Source organism: Bombus pascuorum, chromosome 9 (genome assembly GCF_905332965.1).
Source record: "Bombus pascuorum chromosome 9, iyBomPasc1.1, whole genome shotgun sequence".
In the NCBI taxonomy this organism is placed as follows: domain Eukaryota; kingdom Metazoa; phylum Arthropoda; class Insecta; order Hymenoptera; family Apidae; genus Bombus; species Bombus pascuorum.
The window spans coordinates 2840252-2865162 of NC_083496.1; the positions used below are offsets into that span (position 1 = coordinate 2840252).

The following is a 24911-nucleotide window of genomic DNA, read 5'->3' on the forward strand; positions in this document are numbered from 1 at the left end:
AGTTTTGTTGATTGTAGTATATATCTGTGTAAATCATATTTATAGTACAAATACGATATAGTGCAAATCTTAATTAATGTTAAAATTATCAAGTGTACAGTTTCAGTACTGATACACCCACCTAAATACATGCATAATTCGTGATATAAGAATGCTGTACACAACTAACTGCTATTTTTTAAAACTTCAGCGTTGATTAACTAAATTAATACTAAAGATGTAATGTCAAATCATGTTCATTGATTTCTTCAACTTTTTATTATCGAATTAGTCGCATAACCTATAAATGTGTCAAGTATCATGGCTTCATGGATCACAGTGACACCGCGGTAGTATTTAAATCTTTAATTCTTATTAAATTGGTTCATTGTAACTAAAGCATTATCTTAAAAAATTAGAGAAATCTAAAATTTGCTGCGAGTGTCGTTTATCAAACATTTTTCTTTTTTTTGTTCGATAAACGACATTCAGCAAATTTTAGATTCGTAGTATAGTGATCTCATATTTCAGTTTCATCTAAATCGGTATTATTTGCTTTAGGCTCGAACGAGGTTTAAAAATAGCAAACCAGGTAGACAACAGTAAATTCCGCTTACTAATTAATCGTATTTGTCAGACGCTTCAGTCTGCTGTTAATACAAAAATATTCAGCGAAGAAGAAGAGGAAAAACTATTGGTTTCCTTGGATTTGAATAAGGATGATCTAACTTGCCTTTTAGATGCGATAATATTGATTTACAAACAAGCTACTTGCAATATTGTAAAACCACAATTAATGGAAAACACTTTGAAGGACACTTTTAAAACGGATGATGAGAAAATTCAAATATTTTTAAATGCATGGATTACATACAGTAAAGGAATAATCGATAATTTTAGACAGATGTCTATATTTCCTGTTCAGGTATGTCACGATGATAATGGCCATCAGTATTATCTACATGGATGGATGTAGGAAATAAAAACATGCATTTTATACTAATTTATTCTGTTTTAGGTTAAAGACATTGATTGGTGTTTAAATATTCAAGCTGCATCTTCCTCTATCAAAAAAGACGCGCGGCCAATGTCATTATTGCAGTTGAATTTGACAGGAGAAGAGGAATCAAAATTAACAGTGGAATTCGATAAGAAAGAACTCATAGATCTGTATCATAATCTAGAGAAAATACAGTCACAATTGGATGCTTTTAAATAGTATTTAGTTACTAACACACGCGCGCGCGTGCGCACACACACACACACACACATTATATATATACACATATATAGTTATTGTATAAAAGGTTTATATTATATAAAATATATTTTCTAACTTTTTACGTTTATTATTCTATCTTTATTTATTAATACATTTGTGTTACAAGCTAATTTTGATTTTACGATATACTTAGATTTGAAAAGAACAAATTTAACTCATTTTCGGAGATTTTTGTACTCTTTCGATTACTTCCTATATTTTCCAACATGCTCGTATAAATGTGGGCTTCTATTTGGAAGAACGCTATCGATATTTGTTACATTTTGATTTGGCTCGGAAATTTGTATATCTAATTTTGATGGATTTTCGGTATACCGTTCGTTGTTCACCTGCGAAACCCGTTTCTTCCCCGATGCAGCAACGGTTTCTAAAACTTTTGATGAGTTCCTTATAAATAAACGTGTTTTACAAACTACTAAAACAACTATAATAATCATTAGGAATAAAATCAGGGTCGTCAGAGCACCTACGATCCATCCCAACTTTTCATCTACAACATCGAATTGAAAACAAAATTATATCTATTTCTTTCTTCAAAGTTCGATAGCATAATGAAATCTAACAATACTCACCGCCAAGACTATTTAATAGAACGAGCGTCGCGCTTCCTATCTCTTCGTCAGTATCTGGAACAGTAAATTTGCACATCCAATTCCCTAAATCTGAATGATCGGGTTTGAATTCCAAGGTACATACGCCTGTGTGATAATCCATCTGTACGTTGTGTCTAAAAATCAAAGAAAAAAAGAGAGATAAAACTGAGAAAATTCTCAGTGTAGACAATGTTGAATTTAGAAGAAAAGTTACCTTTTCGTTTCACTGATATTCTGAAAAATATGAGTTTTCGGCGCGTGGATCCAGTGGCATTGGACTTTCGATAGCACAGTTTCTACTTTGCACGAAAGAGTGGTCATTTGATGGGGCACAGCCCACAATGCCACGGTCACTGGTTCTAAAAATCATTAATCTTTTCTGTAATCAGTACTTTGTTGTTTCATCGATTCGTTTCTAGCCCAATCACCGAAAGCGTTGATGTCTCTCCTTCGGTAGTGCAGATTCTTCCAGGATCGAACATATATCAACGCGTGTGCATTAAGTGTTCACACCGTGCACAAGCAAATTTCACGTGACATATTTTTTGTTAGGGTACAATATGTGAAAAATGTGTCGATGTGTGGAAGATGTTCGTTGTGTAACTTGTGTTCACATATGGCAAAGAGTATGATACTTAAAATGATTCATTAATGGTACACAATTTATTATACATGTATACATATATTTTCAAAAATATCATTCATTTAGATAGGACGTTTTAAGTTTATTTCGATGGTATATGTATAGCGTTAGTATCAAAGGCGATGGGAATGAGAAAGACCGCAATGACGTTTTCGTATTATCATTTATTTAAAGAAATGGTTTACAATGCCGGAGAGACTGATACTCAAGCGCGCATGGAAACGTACGACGATCCACCGATCACATCCCGGTGTAGATTCCTGTATTGTTCACGTTGGGAACTTAACAGTAACTCAATGGCACACGAAGGTATTAATTAGCTTCGAACGAAAGCGTTCTACGTTTGATTATTACACGCGATGCGTATCGTGTTCCCTATGAATATCCGGGACTCTTCGAACGACAACGTCGCAATTGGAATTCCTTCTTTAATATTGATATCATTTGCTGATATTATTTTTGTGCCTTTAGTAATTACAGTGATTCGAACGTAATTATTATCCTTTCGCAGTGACGGCCGGTCGACCGACGACAACGACAACGCTACATTATTCGAAACGAAGGTGAACATCTCAAACGGGACGCTTAACAGTAAGAATTGTCTACTTAGAGTTAATTTTAGCATGTAATTGAATATAATGAGTATGTAGAAAGTGCGTATCGTAGTATTTCTAATAAAAAAAAAACCTGTTTGATCGTGGAGTTTTCGTAATGTCATCGGTACGTTGACTTCTCGTTTAGCAACACGGTTGGCCACGGTTCAGCTAACTTGATTCGTTAACGGCCCCGTGACGAGTCTAATCGTTATTAGCACACTGGAGTCTCTTAAACGACCTACTTCGCTTAACAAATAAATATTCGTAGCCTTAAACATAAAAATTTCTACGCGTAGTCTTTTTAAATAGTTACTAGCTAATGCGTCTCAGATCTAACGTTACGCGTGAGAACGAACGAAGAGCACGAACGCTTTTTCCCTGGTTACTCTCTTACAGCAGGGCAATTTGTGCAATTGTTCTGCTGTTCGTCAAGACGTCTCGAATTAATTAGCATCGCTTTGAAAAAACTTTCGAATCCATCGTCTTATCAAAGAAGTAAAAAAAGAAAAAAAAAAAAAGAAAAAGAAGAAAATAAAAATGAAAAGAGAACGGAACAGGAGAAAGAATCTGGAATCGATGGATCGTAAGTCGGCAAACTTCATTGGCGAGCGTTTGTTCAAAGCACTTTCCCTGACTTTCGACAATAAATAATACGAGAAATGACAATAAACGTAGCCAGAATGCTCGCGAAAAGGCTTACACACACAATACGGTTTCGCGTACTTACTAACGCGGCTACTAACTATGCTAAATGCGAAATCATTTGAGCGTAGACCTGCCGTTGAGCATATAAATAAGAAAGGGTGAATGACATTGAGTGATAGATGTTATTTAACGAGTAAGGTGCGCTTCTTAAGCGTGCCATCGATGGGGATAAAAAGAAACATTACGCTTGAAATACAGTTTAGTGAGCACAGAGACATATTGCATGGTATGCTTGACAAATAAGATAGAGAATTTAATGGCGCGGATGAAATAATTGTTATTAATGGAACGATCTTGCTGGATATATTATTTAGCGTTCCTTTTAACGATACATGTGTCCTATAAGAAAACCGGACAGCATTATTAATCGCTCATTAATTGCCAGGCTTTGATTAGCCCCGAGGCATAACGATCTAATAAATCCTCGTGAAGATTTATCAAGGAATCGCGAGGGAAACAATAATGGATGCGACCAAAACAACGATAAATTAGGACCATCTAATGCTAATCGATGCAAATGCGATATGTGCGGTAACGGTACGCTAGGTAACGAGTAAGGAATCTTATTGTTTCTTGCAAACGTAACGATGGATCCCTTACAAGAATCGAGGAAAGAAAATGCTAAATCGAATATGATAATCTCATTTAAATAAAAATTGCAGACCGAAGAAACGGATATACTTTTTTCTTTTTTATATGTCTACCTCTTTTACAATATATACGTGATTGATGACTATATTATAAGTCATCGAGAGAAGTAGACATCATCTATGAGACTCGAAACATCGTACAGATTCCATCACCACCGCGATGCCTTCACCCACAACAGTCTTCGGAGAACTTAGACGCGATCAATTCCTCGTCTACGGTACTAAGATTGATGATCGATCATTATTTTCGTTCTTTCTACGAATTCCTTTAATCGTGCCCGCGCGGCTTTCAATTGTATATTCTAAGACTTTGCGATACACAGTACAATAGCGCGATCGATTTTTCTCAATGCTTTGAAAGCTAGTCACTGTCCTTTTTTCTACGTGTTTTCCCAGTGACGATCTTCCAAACGATATCGATCAAAAATACTAATGTCCGTTACACGATACATCGTGTATACATTGCAGAGGATGAGTCACTTAATTAGAATATCCGGAAAAACGACTCCCGAATGCCGGAAAAATAACGTCGAAGTCCTTATCCGTGTTCGTTCTTTTCATATATCTGCATATTTAAAAAAAAGCTGACTGTAAGAAGAATATCAAGTTTAGTTTTGTTCGATCATTGTCTAACGCAACCAAGCAGAATGAGATGAATAATATGCAAAGATTATCATCGGTATACGGTGACAACGATCGTTAATATCGTGGTTTCATAAGAGACGAATCTCGGCGATGATCGTCATCGATTTTCTCCCGAGAAAGAACGTCATCGTTCTTTGTATAAACAACAAAGAACCGACCTTTCTTGGCAACATATGCGACCTTTACGTCCACTCGTTTACAGCCTCGAAAAGCAAATTACACGATTGCCGAGGTGAAATGTTTCTTTCGACGCCACTACCCGGAAACTCGATTATTTTTCTACAACTTCTTCGTGTTTCAAGTTCAAGTCGATGGACTCATCCGTAATTTGCTAATATATACACAATATACGTTGATGCTGTACACTCCTCAGGATCTATGGCCGATCCACGACCACGCCTTGAAGTTGTTGCGAATATCGCGAGGCGACCAGAGATCCATGGATCTATGATCGACTGCTCTTTGTACACCCTCACCCGTGAAAGGAAAGGAATGTCGCGAATCCGTCTCAAGATTCTATGATACCTGGTTCCAGAAGACTCAGCTTGGCCGGAGGTGCATCCGTGTAGTTCTGTTTGCCACGTACCCTGGCGCCACAGGTCCACAATCCTTCCTGTTCCGCGAGTGCGTGCGTCAGCCTGACGCTGCAGTCCCTGGCCTCGCTTCCGGCCGCCGGAAATTGCTTTACCACTACCGTGGTATTCGAGTTTACCGGGGTCAGGGACCATCGACACTGTTCCACGGCCGACGAAGTCACACAATGCAGGAAGACGCTCCCTCCAGCTGATATTTGGATGTCTTGAGAGAGCTCCGAGAACTTCACTTCGTCTGAAAATCAAATATAACGATGATATTTTATTATACGATATTTTATTATTTTATTTTATTATTTACCCTATAACCTTTGGTAAAATTGAATACGAATTCAGACGCGTTAGGCGCGGAATTAGTATGGAGCTACGTAATATAAATATCGAGAATATGGTAATACGATGCAGAATATAACGTAATAAAAATGAAAAACGAGCGAACGATGGAAATGAAATGTCAGGTAATAATTAGATTGCTGATAGATCTCTGTGTATTTATGGGGAATTTGCATATAATATGCAAAGTATAGTACTCCTTATCTAAAGTATAAATTTGCATTAACGTCTGCTGTTTAGTAGCAAGAAGGTTAAAACGATAGAAGGTGGAAGAAGTTATGGAAATGATAGAAGGTGGAAGCAAGAAGGACGTTGACGAAAATAAAAATACCTTGCTCGAATACGGTGAGCTTGACGAACGGCGAGGTCAGCATCGTGTTGAGGGAACTGATCGACACCTGACAAGCCCACTGACCCTGTTTTTCGGCGTATACTCGTGGCAACGTGAGCGAACAGTCTCTACCAAGGTCGCCATTGCTTGGGTATTCCTGAGCGATGATTTCTGGCTCGTTTCCGTGAAGTGATTTCCAGGTCCACGTACACTTTTCCACGCGGCTGCTCGTTACGCATTTCAACGTGGCCTCCGTACCAATCGGCACGGAAGTGTCCGACGGCATTTCAACGAAGTTGACTTTGGCTGGAACATCGATCGAGATAAATTGATCGATTAAATCCACGTTTTGGCAGATAAACGTACGAAGAAATCGTGCATCGCTTGTTAATTTTCGCGTTCGTTAATTTTCTAACGATTTTGGTCTATGAAAAAATATATATTTCTAGGACTTGATTTTTGATATTTTACGGAAGACCAGGTATTCGTACCTGTAGGTAGGAGGCTAACAGTCGCAGGTGGCGCTTCGTGAAGAATTCCATGCGGTGACAGTCGAACGCCACACGTCCACAATCCTTCCTCCTCGTACAGAACGTTCTTGAATCTTACCGAACAATCGTGATCCGCGTCTTTGTTAGGATTGAATTTCTTAACTAACAAAGGTGCCTGACTCGAGTTGGATGCCCTCCAGGACCATTCACATTGTACCACTGGCTTGTTCACCAGACATCTGAGGAGCACCGATTCACCAGGCGCTACTTGAATTCCTCTGGATAATTGTACAAATTCAACTGCGAAAGAAGATCAACGTCTTTTGTAATTTGCTCCATCGATTATACATATCGCAAGGAAAATTGTAAGAAACATTTATCGTTACGAGATATTGAAAGGAATTCTTTAAAGATATCGTTTCAAGATGATAAAAAGAATTCGGATCCCTTACCTTCCGAAATGAGAAATCGAATGGGATTGGACTGCGTGAATGAAGAATTCGGATCGATTCTGCCGCCACACGTCCAGTATCCTTCTTGCTCAGGCAACACGTTCTTGAATTTAATACTACAATCGGTGCTGTCGTTGCCGAAAGCTGGAAATCGCTTCACCTCGAGGTTCCACGGCTGCGATTGGTTTAACTGCCTCCAGGACCATTGACATTCACGGACAGATGCTTTCATCTGGCACATTATTTGCGCCGAGGATCCTGCTGGTACTTCGACGACGTTATCGAGTTTCGCAAATACGATCAGAGGATCTGGACATTTATAAATATCAACATTCATCTTGCTGTTTCTTACTTTCTTCTTCTTTAATTATTTTCTAACGAATAAGTTTTCAGATTCAGGAAATATAACGTAATTGGACGTCGAATTAGAAGGATAAGAAGAGACAATCAACATTCCATACTCTGGTGCTCATTAACGATGCTCAGCTTAGCAGGTTCCGTGCTGGTGAAAGGATCATTCGTGGAAGTTCTCGCGGCGCAGCTCCAGTATCCGGTCTGCTCGTGCTTCGTACTTGAGAATCTTACGGAACAGTCGTTGCTATTGTTCCCGAAGGCAGGAAATTGTCGTACCGGCAGTGGATTGGTAGTCGGCGTGGTTGTCGTCTGAATCACCGAGACCGTGGTGGCTATAAATTATAAGAGAACTTCGATAAATACACGGTACACGAGTGCCGTGGAAAATAACAGAGCTTTATCGAAAGTTTGACTCACGGGCGTTCGTCATAATCGAAACAAATAAAAAATTGTATTATCGATTGTTTTATTCGCAAAGACGAAATATACTTGGAATCGATCGAGCATAAATTTATTCTATGATACTTAAGAAGCTTCAACGCTAAACTTGAAGTATTTGCAATATTGCGATTAGAGTGCGGATTCTTATGCATTTATGCTAAATAGAATCCGTATAATATATAAAAATATATAAAATATCAGAAGCGGAGTACTTATCGTAATCTGTAATAGACGAAACAAATTATTGTATAGATTCCATTTTTCTGGTTCCCTTCATGAAAGTATGAAAGTGCATAAAAATTTTCAAAAGAATAAGAAAATTTAATGGATTTAATGGATTTGTCTTTAAATATGAAAACGTATTGGTAACTAACTGGTCGCTGGTGTTTCGCTGATATCCGGAAGTGGCAGGTGAACCGGTGGTAAAGGTTGCCAGGACCACTGGCACTCGGCCACAGGATTAGCGGTTCTGCATGCTAGAAGAACGGACGAGCCGAGTTCCGTTTCCGTGTGCTCCGGAACGTTCACGAATAGCACGGGGCTCGGTGGCGCCTTCGTTCCTGGCAAGATATCGTCCATCGAGTGACCCTGAATTTCAGGATCCATAGAAATCGGGCTGATCGTGGTAGCATTGATCGTTGTAGCGTCATTAGACTCTTCTGGCACAGGTACGCCTATCAACAGATCGTCAGGATGGAATTCCAGATTAAAAATGAAATTTCGAATTTCGCTACAGTAACTTGGAGATGTTTAAATTTTGTTCGGTAAGATCGTGGAAAAAGGAAAGTCACATATTAAAATGGCTCGTTTGAACATTGCCTCATAGGTTGCGTGTTCGAGAATTCCAGAAATATTTTAAATACCGCGACATGTATCGACAATGCGATCACGTTCCTTTAAATCACCAACTTGTCTCGCATTCGAAAATTTCTCGAGATATCGTCCAGTGAAGGGAGAATTGATAGAATAATATTATTAGAGTTTAATTATTCGTTTTAGGTAATGTTATCTTCAAGGTCTCAATAATTTCTGTTTCTTTCTATTATTTATAGAAACCGAGTCTGTAGGTTTTTATCGTTTAACGTAGATGAACTCGTTGTTTGATGCTCGGTGGTTAAATTTTTACCAGTTTTGAGAAACCAGAAAAATTGAACAGGCTCCGTGTTCCAACGAAGAGTCACATCGTGATCCAAAGGAACTCGGTTGAACATATATATATATGTAGGACACATCGGGCAGGAAGCTACGACAGTCACGTAGACAATCGCCTTGCGTCGCGCGTCTGTCGCCATGTGCAAATAGAACCAGGGACGGATCGATAATAAAATATTTGTTAAAAGGGGGAACCACGAAGAATTAGCGTCGTAAAACTCGGTTCGATACACTGTGTCCAGAATACCAAATCAACCGTTCTGCAACACCAGTCCTACAATCTCATTGGCAATCAAATCGAATTTCGATAATTCCTTCTTTCCCGTTTCTACCACTTTCTTTTCGATTTTCACTGGAAGTTTCACTTCCACGCATCAATCTTATCTTCCTAGTTATCACGGTATCGTTAGGATCTTCTAATTAACGAGCGAGCTCTCATTAAAAAGTTGCCTCGACAGCAGAATTGCACACGTAAAAACTCTATAGAACCACCTCGAAATAGCCCGTATCGTTAATTGTATCGAAAGTCGGCCGTTTTTGTTCGGCGAACGATCACGGTCAAATTTCTCTGAATGAAAGAGCCACCGTGTGCACCGTTCCACACTTTCTACGTGGCCACGGTATGTAATACGCGTCCGTGCCGAACTTGGTCCTTGGTATTGTCTCGTTACGTTCGCCATGTGGCGAAGCTCGTCCTCAAGACGAGCAAAGCTGGTCGCTGACACTGGAAGGTCGTTTCCCACTTTACATTGACATACTCATGGCTGGTAACTGGTAATATAATTTCACTGCATTCAAGGTGTATAAACTTTGGAATTTATAGTAGACACGTAGAGTAGTCGTGCTGATTACATTGTTGACGACGACGATGCTTCCAATGGTTTACATACATACACAGCGCATACATTTTAATGACTATTATTCCGCACTCCTTAATCCAAAAGTTTCTATCTACCAGTTCAAAATTGGAGAATTTTTATCATTTTCTTCCTTTTCCTTTGTAGCATCGTTGTTTCTCTTCGTTCAATTTAAAATATTTAGCCATTATTCTGTAAATGGCACCCCGCTGGGGGTAGCCGCCCACATGCTATATTTATTTTTTTATTTTTATTTTTTTTTTTCTTCACCAACAAGATATAACACTTTACCAAATGTCCATAAGGACAAATTGTAAAATAACCAAAAAAAAAAAAAAAAATTATTCTGTAACAGCCCGTAATATAATTTTACACAGGAGGCAAAAAGATCTTCGAATACTTTAACGTAATATCTTGGACGAAAAGAAGACGGTATCATGCAGCGAGTTTATAAATAATTAACGAAAACTCGACAGAATCAGATTGCTTCAGAAATGTAGAAAATATTCTACGTATAGATATTGCTTAATGTTAATAGTAATATCTATTGCAGAATTATTAGGGCTGTAATTTGTAATTAGAGATATACGTGGAACGTTAGAAGGTAATAAACGGAATATCTGAAATTTTCGTTGAAAAACTTTCTCTCCAAATAACAGTGATTTTCATACAATGTGTTTATTAAGCCATCGCTTCCTCGTTTCTTTCAAGTATTTAGCACTATTTTATGCGTTTTAAATTATTATTCGAAACAGTGACGTGGCTAATCCGCATCCTTCGTCATTTGACTTTGCTGCAGTGGACTGTGGGAATCGTTGCATAAGGTGGTATAGCGTGTGTAGGTGTTACCATCTGATATAATCATATATAAAAATCAACGATAATACTCCAACGTAGTTAAATCCAACATAGTTCGTTTCGAGCAACTTCGTCAATTACTTATTTAATTCGTTGAACGACTTTCTAAGTCTGTCGTTGGACAGAACGGAGAAATTGGATTATCGTGAATTGCTTTAGCAGACATATTCGTCAAGGATACGATAAAACTGGATGAACTTTGAAAGGAAAGAGCGAGGAAGAAAAGAAAGAACGGACACGATCGTACAGCATCTAAGTCACGCCGTATTCATTCAGCCAGTCCAAGGCCACCGTTTACTTTCTTCGTACTTTCTTACTTTCTTCATCGCGTCCTTGATATTCCGCCACGTAATTTTCGATCGTTGCCCGCCGCGAATCATCGAGATCCCTTTAATTTTAAATACATTAACGAGCAAAATATTCTCCACATCACCTACGCTGTCAAATATCAACGCACCTGGTTACATTTATTGGAAAACTCTAACAATTTTCACTCGCATTTGGTATTTTATGTCGCAAGAAACATATGGAAGGTTGCATATTATAATGGCGCGAGCGAAGGTTTTAATAATCTCAATTTAATCGAGCATTTCAGTCACATTTTACGAATATCATCCGGTTAGTTCCATATTTAATCGAGTTATAGCTTTATACTTTACGACGATAAGTTTTCGTGCCTCGAAAGACTATATAATGAATTTCTCGTAATAATGAACGCAAAATACCGTTCTGTAACTACAATCGCCATGATTCTTAGCCAATTAAACGATGCTAATGAAATAACAGACTTGTAATAAAATAAGCAGAAAATTACGCGTTAAGATACATTAAATATAAATGGATATCCTGATATTTATGATCAGCAGTGAACGTAACGTTCCTTCGATTAATACCATTCGCCAGTTTTACCATACGATATGACTGTTTTGTAGATCGATTAATGATTTAACGGCCGATTAGCCGCGGCTGATAACCTTGCCGATTAAAATATCGGTATTTCGAGATTTCGTGGTGGGCCAGGTACGCGTCCCGGATGTATCTTCGCAGGTCTCGCCGTGACTAATTCCACAACAATGGAATCTCATCCCAAGATTATCGACCGTAAGACAAGGCCAGCCGTTTCTTGTGGCGAGGAGTGGCCGCGAGAGAAGCGAAGAACGGAGAAAAACGAGGATTCGACCAAGTCGAAGAGGATATCGTTCCGTAATTAAGACCGAGCCGATGGACGCGCAACCACGGTCGTTAACCTTACATCGATGTCTCCGGGAGGACAATTAGAGACACCGGCCGATTTCTTTTCCCACGTAGACGACGTTGTGAAACTCAAAATACGTCGGCTGGGCGTTGCCTTTTTGCAAGATTTCCATCGCGATAACCACAGAAATTTCGTTCGTCGACTAAGATACTAAGAATAGTGAAAATATAAACGAGAGAACGAAGATGGTGTCGAAGGGCTGGCGATTGGACGATGAGTCAGGGAGATTGAATTTTGGAAAGTATTTTAGAAAATACTAGTTATATTTATGGTACACTGGTATGCCAGCAACGTTCTTCAAGAACGTATATTTTAAGAGAATGCAAAAGTTTGACTTGCTGGAATGTTTGGTTAGTATTTTTCGTCAATATGTACCTACTTACGAACGAGAAAAAATGTATATTTGCACCGGGATTTCAAGAAACTATTCTTCGAGGAACGCGTGTAGATAATCGTTCAGTGTAATCTAAAATGTTCCCGACAAACTTCCAAACGATTATCAACTTTTAACGCGCATACTTTTCAAACGAACTACTTGTTTCTTAACTGTGAAATTGCCCTGTAATTACCCTCTGCGAAAATGAACATATGTATTCACGATCAATTTTTTTAACATTATTAACCTATATCTCATGCTTTCTGCTCGTATACCGATTTCTGTCACATCTAGGGCATGCAGATATTATACGGTAGAACTTTGATTATCGCTATTGCAATCACGACGCACAACGAGTACGTATCAATTATTTCAAAATATTCCAAGATTAATATTTCAAAGATTAAAAGCTTCTAAACAAAAATATGACAATCTTTTTCTGCTGTCTCTACCGTTGCTCACCGACCTTTCTTACAAGGAATCACAATTGAATCTTCCATTAATCAAAGTTCCAATTACTGCGTTAATCGGTATTATTATAATCAAGATTCCATCGATCTCTGCCGAGTTTTTCTCGTTACTAACCGAAACCACTCGTGATTCTATTTCTTCCCCGAAGAATCTTCTTTTTATAAATTATCAAAATCGAAAAATACGTGTTTGCGATTACAGAAGCGTAATTGACGCAAAACTGGCTAGTTGTCGGCGGAACCGAGTCATTTTGCTCTTTCAGAAAGCTCGCAACGTGTCTTATCAGCACGCGTAATTCAACGCACAAGATGAAACGACGTAGTTATACGCTATCACGGTCGTAAAGAGTGGAAAAAGAACGGCTCTAAACTATTCCTGTATTCCTTTCACGTTCCTTCTTTTAGCCAGCTAACGAGCAACAGTGACGTCAGTTTCATTTTCAAGAAACCTTTCCCATTCCCGATGACTTTGAACCGGGATCACGAGGAAGAAATACTGTTCGCGGAAACGATTGCCATAGTCAGGTTTCCCAGAAAGGTTTCGACCGCGTTCCCAAATCGATGACAACAGGATCGACGGAGAAAGCTTCTCGATAGTTGCCAAGTTTGTTTCGAAGAAGGATGATTTTAAAGGCAAACGAGGATGCTTCTGTTCGTTCGATGAATCTTCCCGAGTTTCCTCGTGTTCCAGAGCTGTAAGTTAACGCGATGGGATCTCGATTAACCGCGGCTTAATCGACGCCGAGGCAGACCGGTTAAATCGAGACTCGCGGCTATCGAGTTACTTTAATCTATTTTATGTATGCCTCTTTTCACCTATCGTTTATGCATTGTATAGAGATTATACGTGAAGTTTTTCTGAAAATTTCAAAGCTCTGTTTCTGCTTATATTAAATCATCGTTATTTCCTTGTCCAAATGAGACGATTCGCAAACGAAGATAAATGATTTCCAAGCGAACAAGGAATTAATCGAAGTGGGTCAAGAAAATACGATAAATCTTCGTTGACTGAAGTTATTTCTTATAGAGGTAAACTCATGTTTTCTGTAAATCGTTTCTTTTAATCGATTCTATCTATTGTTCGCATCTCGGGATGATGCCTCTTGAGAAATATTACAAAATCAGTACAGGCGGTATATGTGTTCGATCGATCTATCGAGGTATGTAACTCGAGATACGAGAACGACCGACGATCGTTTATTTCATTGCGATCGGAGCGTTGTCCTTGGCCAGGATTAACCCCGGAATTCATCGAACCTCGGTTCCGTTTCTTCGTACGACGCAGTAGTTGGTCACTGTGGTACCAGAAGAAAAATGTTGGTCCCGTAATGAACTTCTTTGCTTTTGCTGTTTTAAGAAGCTGCGCAAACGAAACGTGAAAGTACGAGTCGATAAAAATTTCGTTACCAATTGCTAACGCTGTTTTCGTGGCGCTCGAGGTTTATACATCTTCGATGAAGCCACGTCTCACTGTAAGGAAGGGAAGGAAGAAGGAAGAGTATATAGAATTCCTTAAAAACTCCAAGGACCATCTTGCACGCTACAGAAGTTGTAGATTGAGAAGGTTCAATTGTTGCTCTTTTGACACCTTCAGATGGTTATAAAGCGAGAAACAACGAGTTGCTGCGAGCCTCAGCTGCTAAGAATTATCATAAATTGTAGTCGTTAGAAAATATAAGAAAATATGAAAACGGTATTCGTTGAGGCAACGTTACAGGAATCGATAAATCGAAAATACTAACAAGAATTGTATATCTCAACATTTGGAGTTCATGATACAACTAGATTAATGTGAATCACATTGTTCGACGTTTAAGAAACCAATACGTAAATCGTATTACGAACCTCAGCTGCTAAGAATTATCACAAATTGTAGTCGTTATCAAAATATAAGAAAATATAAAAACGGTGTCGTTGAGCCAATGTTAGAGGAATCGATAATACCAAATGAAATAATAAAATCGAAAATACTAACAAGAATTGTATATCTCAACATTTGGAGTTCATGATACAACTAGATTAATGTTAATCACATTGTTCGACGTTTAAGAAACCAATACGTAAATCGTATTACGAACCTCAGCTGCTAAGAATTATCACAAATTGTAGTCGTTAGGAAAATATAAGAAAATATGAAAACGGTATCGTTGAGGCAATGTTAGAGGAATCTATAATACCAAATGAAATAATAAAATCGAAAATACTAACAAGAATTGTATATCTCAACATTTGGAGTTCATGATACAACTAGATTAATGTTAATCACATTGTTCGACGTTTAAGAAACCAATACGTAAATCGTATTATGAGCCTCAGCTGCTAAGAATTATCACAAATTGTAGTAGTTAGGAAAATATAAGAAAATATGAAAACAGTATCGTTGAGGCAATGTTAGAGGAATCGATAATACCAAATGAAATAATAAAATCGAAAATACTAACAAGAATTGTATATCTCAACATTTGGAGTTCATGATACAACTAGATTAATGTGAATCACATTGTTCCACGTTTAAGAAACCAATACGTAAATCGTATTATGAGCCTCAGCTGCTAAGAATTATCATAAATTGTAGTCGTTAGAAAATATAAGAAAATATGAAAACGGTATTCGTTGAGGCAACGTTACAGGAATCGATAAATCGAAAATACTAACAAGAATTGTATATCTCAGCATTTGGAGTTCATGATACAACTAGATTAATGTTAATCACATTGTTCGACGTTTAAGAAACCAATACGTAAATCGTATTATGAGATCAGAGAAAACGAAGATCGTCGAATAGATGGAAATAGACGAGCGTTACGTAAAATCGGAGGAAAGAAGATAGTTAGACGAGAGCGAAACGAACGTGTCCATGGAACGCGTAAAATTCAGTGGTGTGGATCGTAACGCAGGATCGTACGATAGTTCCCATGCAGGTTCCTACCCTTCCCCACGTGTTTGCATTCCAGAGCGATGTTTCACTAAATGCACGCATTGCATCGAGTTTAACCACCCTCCGCAGAAGAACCAGTTCTTTCGGCTCGTGAGCACGCCGCTCCCTGGCCATGCCGCGAATGCTTTACGAGAACGCGTGCACAGAAAAACGATCGGTAAAAAAATCACCACTGAAATTCCGGAACATCAAATTTTATTAATATCTCACGAACAATATTACGGGCGCAATAATTGACAATCATTTGTACTCGCAAAAATGTTTCACCTTATCGTACTGTTACGCGTTATACGTTTTCGTTTTATATTTTCCACATTTTGAATATCTTTGATATTTTTGGTATTTTTCTGCTTTCGTTACTTACATTCTCCATCATATTTATTTTCTTTTTCAAAGTTTGATACGCAGTCGATTTCATCGTTGCATCGAATACATTATCGTTAATTGTTAAGTCTTTTTACGTGACTCGATAATTATACGAAGAGTACATATTTCCGACGAGCAAGCTAACGAATTCCTTTTTCTTCGGATGATTCACGGTGCATGGTCCAAGATCGTCTCGAATTCTTCACGCTCGATCGCTTCGATTCGTATCGCTACCAGCAACGAACCGTAGTCGAGATGTAAACGTCTTCACGGCAACTTGGTAACTGTGTTATTGGAAATTTCAATCCCACTCACTTCGATTCCTTCTTACCTCATATGTAACGTTTCCCCTGTAATTCTGTCATCGTACTGTCGTAACGTTCTAACCAACAATCTCTTATAAAACAATACACGATGAAAAGAATTCACGCGTTTGTAGAGAAATAAACTGCTTGCATACATTTGTATGCTAATCTCTCTCTTAATAAACATGTACGATCGACATGAATGAATACCTCGCGCAACAATTGTTCTACAAATTGATTCAAGTTCACATACTAGAGCGACTTCCATAAGTCAGGGAACAGGGTCAACTATGACGTACGTTATACTGCCCGGAATAATTAGAAGATCCTCTATCCAAATTAAGTAAGCAACGTTTAAGAACCACCTCATACTACACTGATAACCAAATAAAAAGCTTCGCAGAGCGTATAAACTTCATTCAGATATTTCATTCACTTTTGCAATACCATTTGCAATCTCGTTCCAATATTAGCGTTCGCTGTAATACGCAAGATATCCCACGTAGATAAACGGAGTCGTAGCTTCAAAGTAACAAAAGTTAGAAAAAGATTTAACGCTCGTGGGTGGTGCATGATCGTTTAATAATTTCAAAGTTATTTCTGCTCCTTAAAAGTCAACTGTATATATTTTTATACATTGATATTACTAGCGTTTTCTTTATTCTCCATACGAAAATGCTAAGGTGTTTATAGTTGAGAACGTTCGGTTTAAAAGATGCATTAGCTTTAATTGTATGGCATTTAATTTATGAAAGATAAGCAAAACGAGTATTCTTATAGTTCACCGTATAATCTGAAGTTACAATTTGGTTGGGGCATTTTGCAGAATTCAATAGGGTGGTCCTGACTTTAAGGACTCAATCCTGGAATCCTTTAAAAAATGGAAAATCGTCTCGCGTGGACATAGTCGATTACAATTACTTTCCTAATCCCGCTGAAATCATCCAATGCAGGTCGCAACAGCTGCAAGAGCGGACGATTCCCAGCGATGCGCGATGCGATGATCAGCGTCTCGCTCTGATTACGCGGCTAAGTGAGCGCGCTCGTTTGAGATCGCGATGATTTCGCCTGAGTTTCGCGACAGGCGAAAATCGTTCGACGCTTGTTATTCCAATGAGACACGCGACGCGCTCTACGAAAGTGAATCGAACCTGTTAACACAGATTTTCGCGTGGTTCGAACAGCTGCGTGGCGCACGTGCCACGTTTTTAATGAAACGGAATCGTCGCGAGCGCTACGAATGTGGAAAGAGAAACGGGGATCCCTAAACGCGGCAACGGAGAATCACCTTGAGAGCTGGTTTCACTGCCAAGGTGGCAGTGCTCGAGAAACGGTTTTCACGCAGTTTTGGTCAGTTCTTTCTTTCGGGGATATCGAATGCGAGAATCGTGGTCGATGTTTTGTTCGGTCGACGGATTTCGAGTGATTTAGGCTGCGTGTCGGAATGAATGCATTTGCAAGTGAGATGGTCTGTGGCGTAGAAAATATTTCCTTTCAGATCTTATTGTTAGTCATTGTTCGGTATAGAATAGGAATCTGGTTTGTTCGAGCTTCGTTCGTTGGAATAAAATTTGTTTCTTCAGTAAATGAACTGCTGCCAATTGAATCCATTTCCCTAAACCTCTGTTATATGAATTTACTCGAACTTTGTATAATTAATTATGTCGTAGGATCGTTTGATCCTATTCAGCCTCGCAGAAGCCAAACTGACGCAGCTGCAGTTTTTATTAATTTCTTTATTTCTTCGCAAAAGTAGGTACATGGTGGATATTTAATTCTCTGGAAATAAATGACTCGCTTTCGTAAGTTCAGTCATCCCAAGAAAATAAACTTATTGTTTCTGAGATTTGAAATATATCCATTCGAGTTTCTACTCTAGTTAGTACAGTCATTTGACTCTAAGTCACTTGAATTCAAGTAATATGACTACTTTACGCGAGCTTTCAAATACCGTGAAAGTGGATCACATGAAAACGTTGCGATGTTGGCAGAAGATTCTTAATGATTCAAACGTGCTAGCTACGATTCCAATGGAAAATGGAGAGACAAATTGGAATAATAATACATGTGAATCGAATGAAATTTGACAGTTGGATCGATAATAAAATATTACATGTTACTGACGGTAAGTATTCATGCCCTCGCGTTGATCATTTCGAATGCAACCTCTGTGATGGCACTTAAAGGTTACGAGGCCCTTGTCAAGGTTGAGGCCTTTGAAGTCGTAAAAAATAATGGCTCCTAGCATATTAATTCGTTCATGTCGACCAATCGATATTATTACGCTATTCGTAATATCGATTCACGATAAATTCTTATCGTCACACGACAGATCGTAATTCATTGTAACTACATTGTTAATTTGCAGACATCGATAATTTACAGACTTTCTCGGTTGAAAATTGACGTGCAAATTGTTATTCACCGGTAAGTCAGGCAACGATGAATACGCACGAAACTATTTAATCTTATACAAACATTTGCGTCACGCGATCTGTTTTTAAAACTATCATTACGCCGAAGTAAAACGCGTATTATTTATATATAGACAAAATGATCGCTAATAAGACTCAACGAAGTTTCAGTAACAAAGTCTAGTTTCATAGAAAATTAATCTGTCGGTAGACAGTATTTATTCGATTTATCTTGATAGAATAAATAATTACGCGTATAATTTATTGAAATTTCTCAAAGATTCAATTTCTTGAATCAAAATTTCAGCAAATAGATTTATTCCTCTCTCGTCTCAGAAACGAACGATTTATGTTATATTCCGATTACGATAACTTTAACGTTAACGCATTGTCGACGATATCCTGTGAAATAAATTTTATCCAAATTTCCGTATTTTTTTTTCCAACACGTATCACGTCGAATAAAATGGAAGACGTTGACTCACGTCTGCCATTCTCAACGTTTACGAAAGTAGAAACGTCGAAGCACGTCTCTCGTGAAGAATTTGTTAACAACGATTCGCGATGACAATAGGAACATAAATAGAAACGGAATCCTGATCGGTACTCACCATTGCACGTAATGATCAAGCACAGCAGGACCAGCCAGATCGTCATTTTGGAGAACACGGAGGACGTCATCTCCGGCACCGCATTTATCACCGTGCGTCCTTGAAGGAAGATCGAAGCCCCGTGTTTCGCAGGAGCGATCGAGCGCGTCGTTATACACGTGTACTGTCGTCGAAGAGTATGGTCGCGTGCGATTTGTACCCGCACGACGATGACGCATGTAAAACCCCCTCCGTGTCACCGTTTTACGAGCGTGTAAACCGCTCTTCCGACGTAACAACGTCTTCGACTTCTACCCTACGCTTCTTCTATCTTCTGCTCGATCAATTGTTCCTCCACCTTCCTTCCGATCGAACGAGATCTCGTAATTTGATTTCTTGCCGCTCTTCGACACCGACCGCCTAGATTTTCACGATTCAGCGACCTGCCACTAGAAGTCTTGCTTTCGTTCCCTCCTTAATCCTGTTGTCCTTCTCTAGATCGAAGAACGAAGGATTCTATTAACGTTGGAAAAATCGAAGATCGAAGAGCTGAGGATCGACGTAGGAAAGGATGGATGTTCGAAGGAGGAAGGACTTTAACATTGGAAACGATGGAAGAACGAAGGATTCCACTGGTGAAGCTTCAAGATCAAAGGATTCCATCGACGTTGGAAAAAGGGATTCCTGGTAGGAACGTGGTCCAGGAAGAATCGATAGAGATCGCGTCGATAACCGGAAGGATGGCCGTTTGTACTCGCGAAAAGTACTTGACCTTCGTGGATCGCATGGGAGGAAACGGTGCCGAGAGCACTGGAGAAACCGGTGTAACTCGAGGTAGCTAGGAAATTTTTATCGGGCTAACTGGCCGCTGAGGTTGGCTCGCTAATTTATGACGTAGTTCCGTTATTGCAACGTGACGTTGATTCGTACGCAGAAACCTCCAGCTGACCCCGAGATAACCGTGATTTATTGTTCCTACCGATTCGTGAATGGAAACGAACGTGACGTCGATACGAGCATCTTTTACGCGGATCGTAAATCGTCCAGTCGAACTGTCGACAGCGCGACACGTTTGCCGAAGCTCGCTGTGGCTCTTTAACGAGTCTCTTTTTCTTCTTTTCTTCTTTCAAAACGTATCGGTAAAATAATAAGAAATTAAACGTCGTAGCAATAATTTAAAATCGTGTCGTTATTTGTTGGATACGTTTTTAGAGTTTTCTCTTTCGAGGAATTATCTTGTGGTTACAGTTGGAAGAGCGTTTCTATAAATAACGTACGTGCAATATCGATTATTATTAGTGAAAATAATAACACAGAAGATAATTAGCGCCGATCGGTTGAACTCTACCACGTGTATGATTTACGAGGGTAGAATGATTTCGAAAAATTGCGTCGCAATGTGCGATATATCGTAGAAAAGCGGAGCGTATTTAAAAAAACTAGAACGACTGGAACGCTGCTCGCGGCGATCGTTTTAGATATCCAGCAACGTTGACTCATGTCTTAGACGAGGCAGGAATAAAAAACAACGTCTGAGTGTCGATCAATGAACGTCTACGATCGACGATCTATGCCAGGTCGAGAACGAGGTGAACGAACAGAGCGTTTCAAACTATTTATATCATAATGGTGTCGCGAAACCGAGAAAAATGGGTTCGACGAAAAAGAGCGTTACTTTTCCTTGGAAAATCGAACGGCGATGATTCACGATCATCGTAAACGATGTTGAAATTTATAAATTAATCATACGCACGTCGCTAGAAAGAAAAATCGTAGTAGTTGAAAAGAGATGGCAAATTGCACGCGGCTTAGTGCCTCGACCGATTACGCTTCCAATATGTCAAAGTTACTCGAGCATGAAGTAACGCCGCGTCGTCGAGCATGTGTCGCGGCAATTACCATATAATGGGGCGCAGGGAATCGCGAAATAATCGGCCCCCGCTGAAAATAACGATTTAAGAAAGCGGCCAGGCCAGCCTAGCGATCGAGCGAGCGAACGAGCGAGCGCACCCGTATTTCCTTGAACTTTCCGCGAACGCGAGTAACGGAATCGGTCGGGTGATTCACCGAGCCTACGAAAATATCGAAACTTCGCCCGGAGCGAAACAACGAAATTTACGAGACGGCGGAATGAATTCGTCGCGATTTCCCGCGGGCCGCTTGTTGGCGCGCTCCTGATCACGCATCGTGTTCAGGAGCATCCTACGCAAATAGAAAGGCAAAAAGTCGGCGAATATTTCGAAAGTCAGACGAAAGAGCGTGTTCGTGTCGCGAATATATCGCTTTCCCTCCGAATTGTTCGGATTTCACACGAAAGAATCACACGAGATACACGCACTCTCTGATCGATCTCGATCGAGACCTTCCGTTTTGTCACTACGTTTCTCCCTTGCTCTCGTTCGAGGTTCACCAGTAGCGCGCCACCAATCCTTCTCGTACACCAAATTCACACGGGATCTACTCACTGTCACTCGATGGATACCCCTTCTTCCGAGAGAGTACCCTCACTGTGCCCGAATCACTCGTCCAAGAGTCCTCGACGTGGACGCACGGGTGAAACGCGTGTGGGGACCGGTCGATCGGTTCGCTTCAGACCTTCCCAATTCCGATCGCGCCACGGACTGTCTATATAGTCGCGTGCGTTTGTGTGCGTGCGGATAAGAGAAAGAAGGAGAAAGAGAAATAGAATTCCGATCGTTCTCGTCCAGTCTGCTTCGTGGCACCTGTGTGACTCACTATCCCGCGAAACGCTCGTACGTATTATCCTTGGCGCGAGTCGCGATGTGGAAAACGGCCGATCGTCGGTATCACCGAGTGTATCGAACAACCAAAGAGAATATGTACAGAGGGAAACGCCGGGAATCCCCTGCGACTGTATACGGTCGCGTGCTCAACGGTGAGCGCCGTGAGCCGACTGCAACAACTGCAGACGCTAGGACGGATGATGGTCGCCGGTCGGCGTCGTTGTCGTTGTCGTTGTCGGGTATATCGGTGTCGAGCCCGTCGTATATGCGCCTCCGACTTCGAAACGCGCAAGTGGGGGTCCAATGTTACCAGGGTACGCAACGACGCCAGGGGCCCCTACCAGAGGCCGCCGCCGAGACTCGTCACCCGTAACTCCACCTTCCACCTCCCACCTGACTCAGCCGCTCACGGGGAAACGTTCAGGGCTCCCTGCCGTGATCAGGTGTATCCGGGGAATTGTTTCGACGCACCCTTTCGCCGGCGACGCTGTTCTCGCCAAGGGACCGTCGCGTCGTCGAGCATTGGAATGTTGCAGCATCCGTCGTGGAGCAGGGTTTTGCGTCTCTGCCGTCCTCCGGTACCATGGAACTCCATTTATCTGAACTTGTCGGCAGACGGTTTATACAACCGGAGTTCGTATAGTAGCAGTTCGCTCATTTCCTTCGCTAGCTACCTGTTAGTTTTCGTTTATTAGGTAGAAGCTCGGCTACGGTTAATTAGGCGGACAAATTTCCTCCCAATAAATGGAATTCCACGATATCGCTTTCGTTGATGAAAGAGCTACTTTCTATGAAAGAGGTGGAACTCCGTTTGTACGAATTTGTTGAAAGCGGAGTTTATCTGGTAGCCTCGTACGTAGAAGCGCCTACGAGAAAGAGAATTTAGATACCTTTAGGTATTCGTCGATTGTCGTTGGTCTGGTTCGAAGATTTTAAGTATTCTTCGCGGTGAACTGTATAGGTCTGTTTAAAATCAATCGCTTGTCCAGGGACGTTGAAGAGCAAACGGTTACGTCTGACGTCAATTAGAGTCACGGAAGCGGCTCTGAATAGGCAATTAATTTCGGATATCTATGTATGGAACCTCTGTAACCAAGTAATACGAACATAGCTCGCTATACCTATGTAATTATATCAATAGTTTGTACAGTGACCGGCGCTCTTCCTTGCATTCGAAGAACGGTGATCGTGTTGTTCAGAAGCCACATTGATCAACTCTATAAATAAACATTTAGGATTTTCCATGATTTACATCATTTTCTCGGGATGACTGAACTTACGGAAGCAAATAATTTATTTCCAGAGAATTAAATATCCACCATGTACCTACTTATGCGAAGAAATAAAGAAATTAATAAAAACTGCAGCTGCGTCAGTTTGGCTTCTGCGAGGCTGAATCACGCTATCGTGACCGATCGTTGGCCAAAAGTTCGATTTTCTGTCGGCCAAACTAAGTTCGTGGACTGTTTCAGTGGGTCGTACGGCAATTAACCGTCGTATTTCCTAAATACATCGGCGGATCGGTAAGGAGTTCAGGTACCAACGAATGACACTTGTAAATGGCCACGATAGCGCAGCAACGACAGGCTCGGATGGTTGCAAAGTGATACGCGCTGGTACCGGAACCCGCGAAATGAATAGTCCGCATAATTACACGCGGTTACCTCTGCTCCAGGTCGATATTTCCATCCAAGTTATCGGTGTCATCGGACACGAGGCATTTATCGCGGCGATTCCCGAACGTGTACGCGTAACGTCGTAACGCGTCGATGACAATCGATACGACATACATTTTACCTCGGTGTGCAATTCGACCATGACCTCGAAACAATTGTTCCATTCTTTCGATACGATCTGCCGCCATCGTTGCGTCGCGTCGTTGCTTGGTGTCGTTTCAAAACATGGAAAAGAAGGTGACCAGCCGAGATCCTAACATTGACCTAGTCGTCGAACTATAGTAGTATAAATCCAATGGATAAATTATAGTCGGACTACTTTACTTACTCATCTACTATAATTAAGTTAAACGCGTGTATGTTTGAAATCTTCCGTAATATGTTTCAAGTTGCTCCGATAGAATTCAAGATAATGTTTATATAATAGGATTTCATGTAATAGGATTTTGCTTCTAGACGAGTGGATTCAATCGGCAGAATTTAATTAGACAGTGATTAAAATTTCGTTCGAACAATGGAGTTTTACTGTAGCGTCACTTTCCATTTGCTTTCGAACGAGTACGTGGATTCAATTTTTGCGCTATTAGCTAGTTCTCCAAAAATGCCCACGCAGGAGAACATCGAGTAGCATCGAGGAAATCGTCGGATATAATACAATAATTTTTCGATTTATTTTTTTGGAAGATCGATAAACATAGGTATATAATTTATCGCAGTTAATTTCGTTGGAATTATCCTATATTACATAACGGTAGATTTTATCCGTAATGATCGATCAGTTGCTAATATTCTTGCTAATTCGACCACATCATTGGTACTCGC

General features: G+C 40.1%; 2 protein-coding genes across 2 annotated transcripts; one reads left to right on the top strand and one right to left on the bottom strand.

Moving 5' to 3' along the window:
* The first annotated feature begins 189 nt into the window (after positions 1 to 189).
* Positions 190 to 1328, top strand: LOC132910600 (COMM domain-containing protein 10). Its single transcript, XM_060966387.1, has 3 exons — positions 190 to 329; positions 541 to 904; positions 998 to 1328. The coding sequence occupies exons 1-3, from the start codon at positions 301 to 303 to the stop codon at positions 1196 to 1198; spliced, it is 594 nt and encodes a 197-aa protein (XP_060822370.1). The 5' UTR covers positions 190 to 300; the 3' UTR covers positions 1199 to 1328.
* Positions 1306 to 22798, bottom strand: LOC132910595 (uncharacterized). Its single transcript, XM_060966379.1, has 11 exons — positions 22135 to 22798; positions 19691 to 20163; positions 8463 to 8762; positions 7755 to 7979; positions 7294 to 7602; positions 6842 to 7141; positions 6351 to 6656; positions 5619 to 5921; positions 2069 to 2213; positions 1834 to 1988; positions 1306 to 1751 (listed from the first exon to the last, which is right to left on the bottom strand). The coding sequence occupies exons 2-11, from the start codon at positions 19758 to 19760 to the stop codon at positions 1447 to 1449; spliced, it is 2418 nt and encodes an 805-aa protein (XP_060822362.1). The 5' UTR covers positions 19761 to 20163; positions 22135 to 22798; the 3' UTR covers positions 1306 to 1446.
* Positions 22799 to 24911: the final 2113 nt, after the last annotated feature.

Excerpts from the sequence above, each read along its gene's own strand:
- LOC132910595 (XM_060966379.1), bottom strand. The coding sequence starts at position 19,760 with ATGACGTCCTCCGTGTTCTCCAAAATGACGATCTGGCTGGTCCTGCTG. Across the intron at positions 1,989-2,068 it reads AATATCAGTGAAACGAAAAG|ACACAACGTACAGATGGATT; the intron begins GTAACTTTTCTT and ends TTTGATTTTTAG. Across the intron at positions 1,752-1,833 it reads TCTATTAAATAGTCTTGGCG|ATGAAAAGTTGGGATGGATC; the intron begins GTGAGTATTGTT and ends TCGATGTTGTAG.
- LOC132910600 (XM_060966387.1), top strand. The coding sequence starts at position 301 with ATGGCTTCATGGATCACAGTGACACCGCG. Across the intron at positions 330-540 it reads TGGATCACAGTGACACCGCG|GCTCGAACGAGGTTTAAAAA; the intron begins GTAGTATTTAAA and ends TATTTGCTTTAG. Across the intron at positions 905-997 it reads TGTCTATATTTCCTGTTCAG|GTTAAAGACATTGATTGGTG; the intron begins GTATGTCACGAT and ends ATTCTGTTTTAG.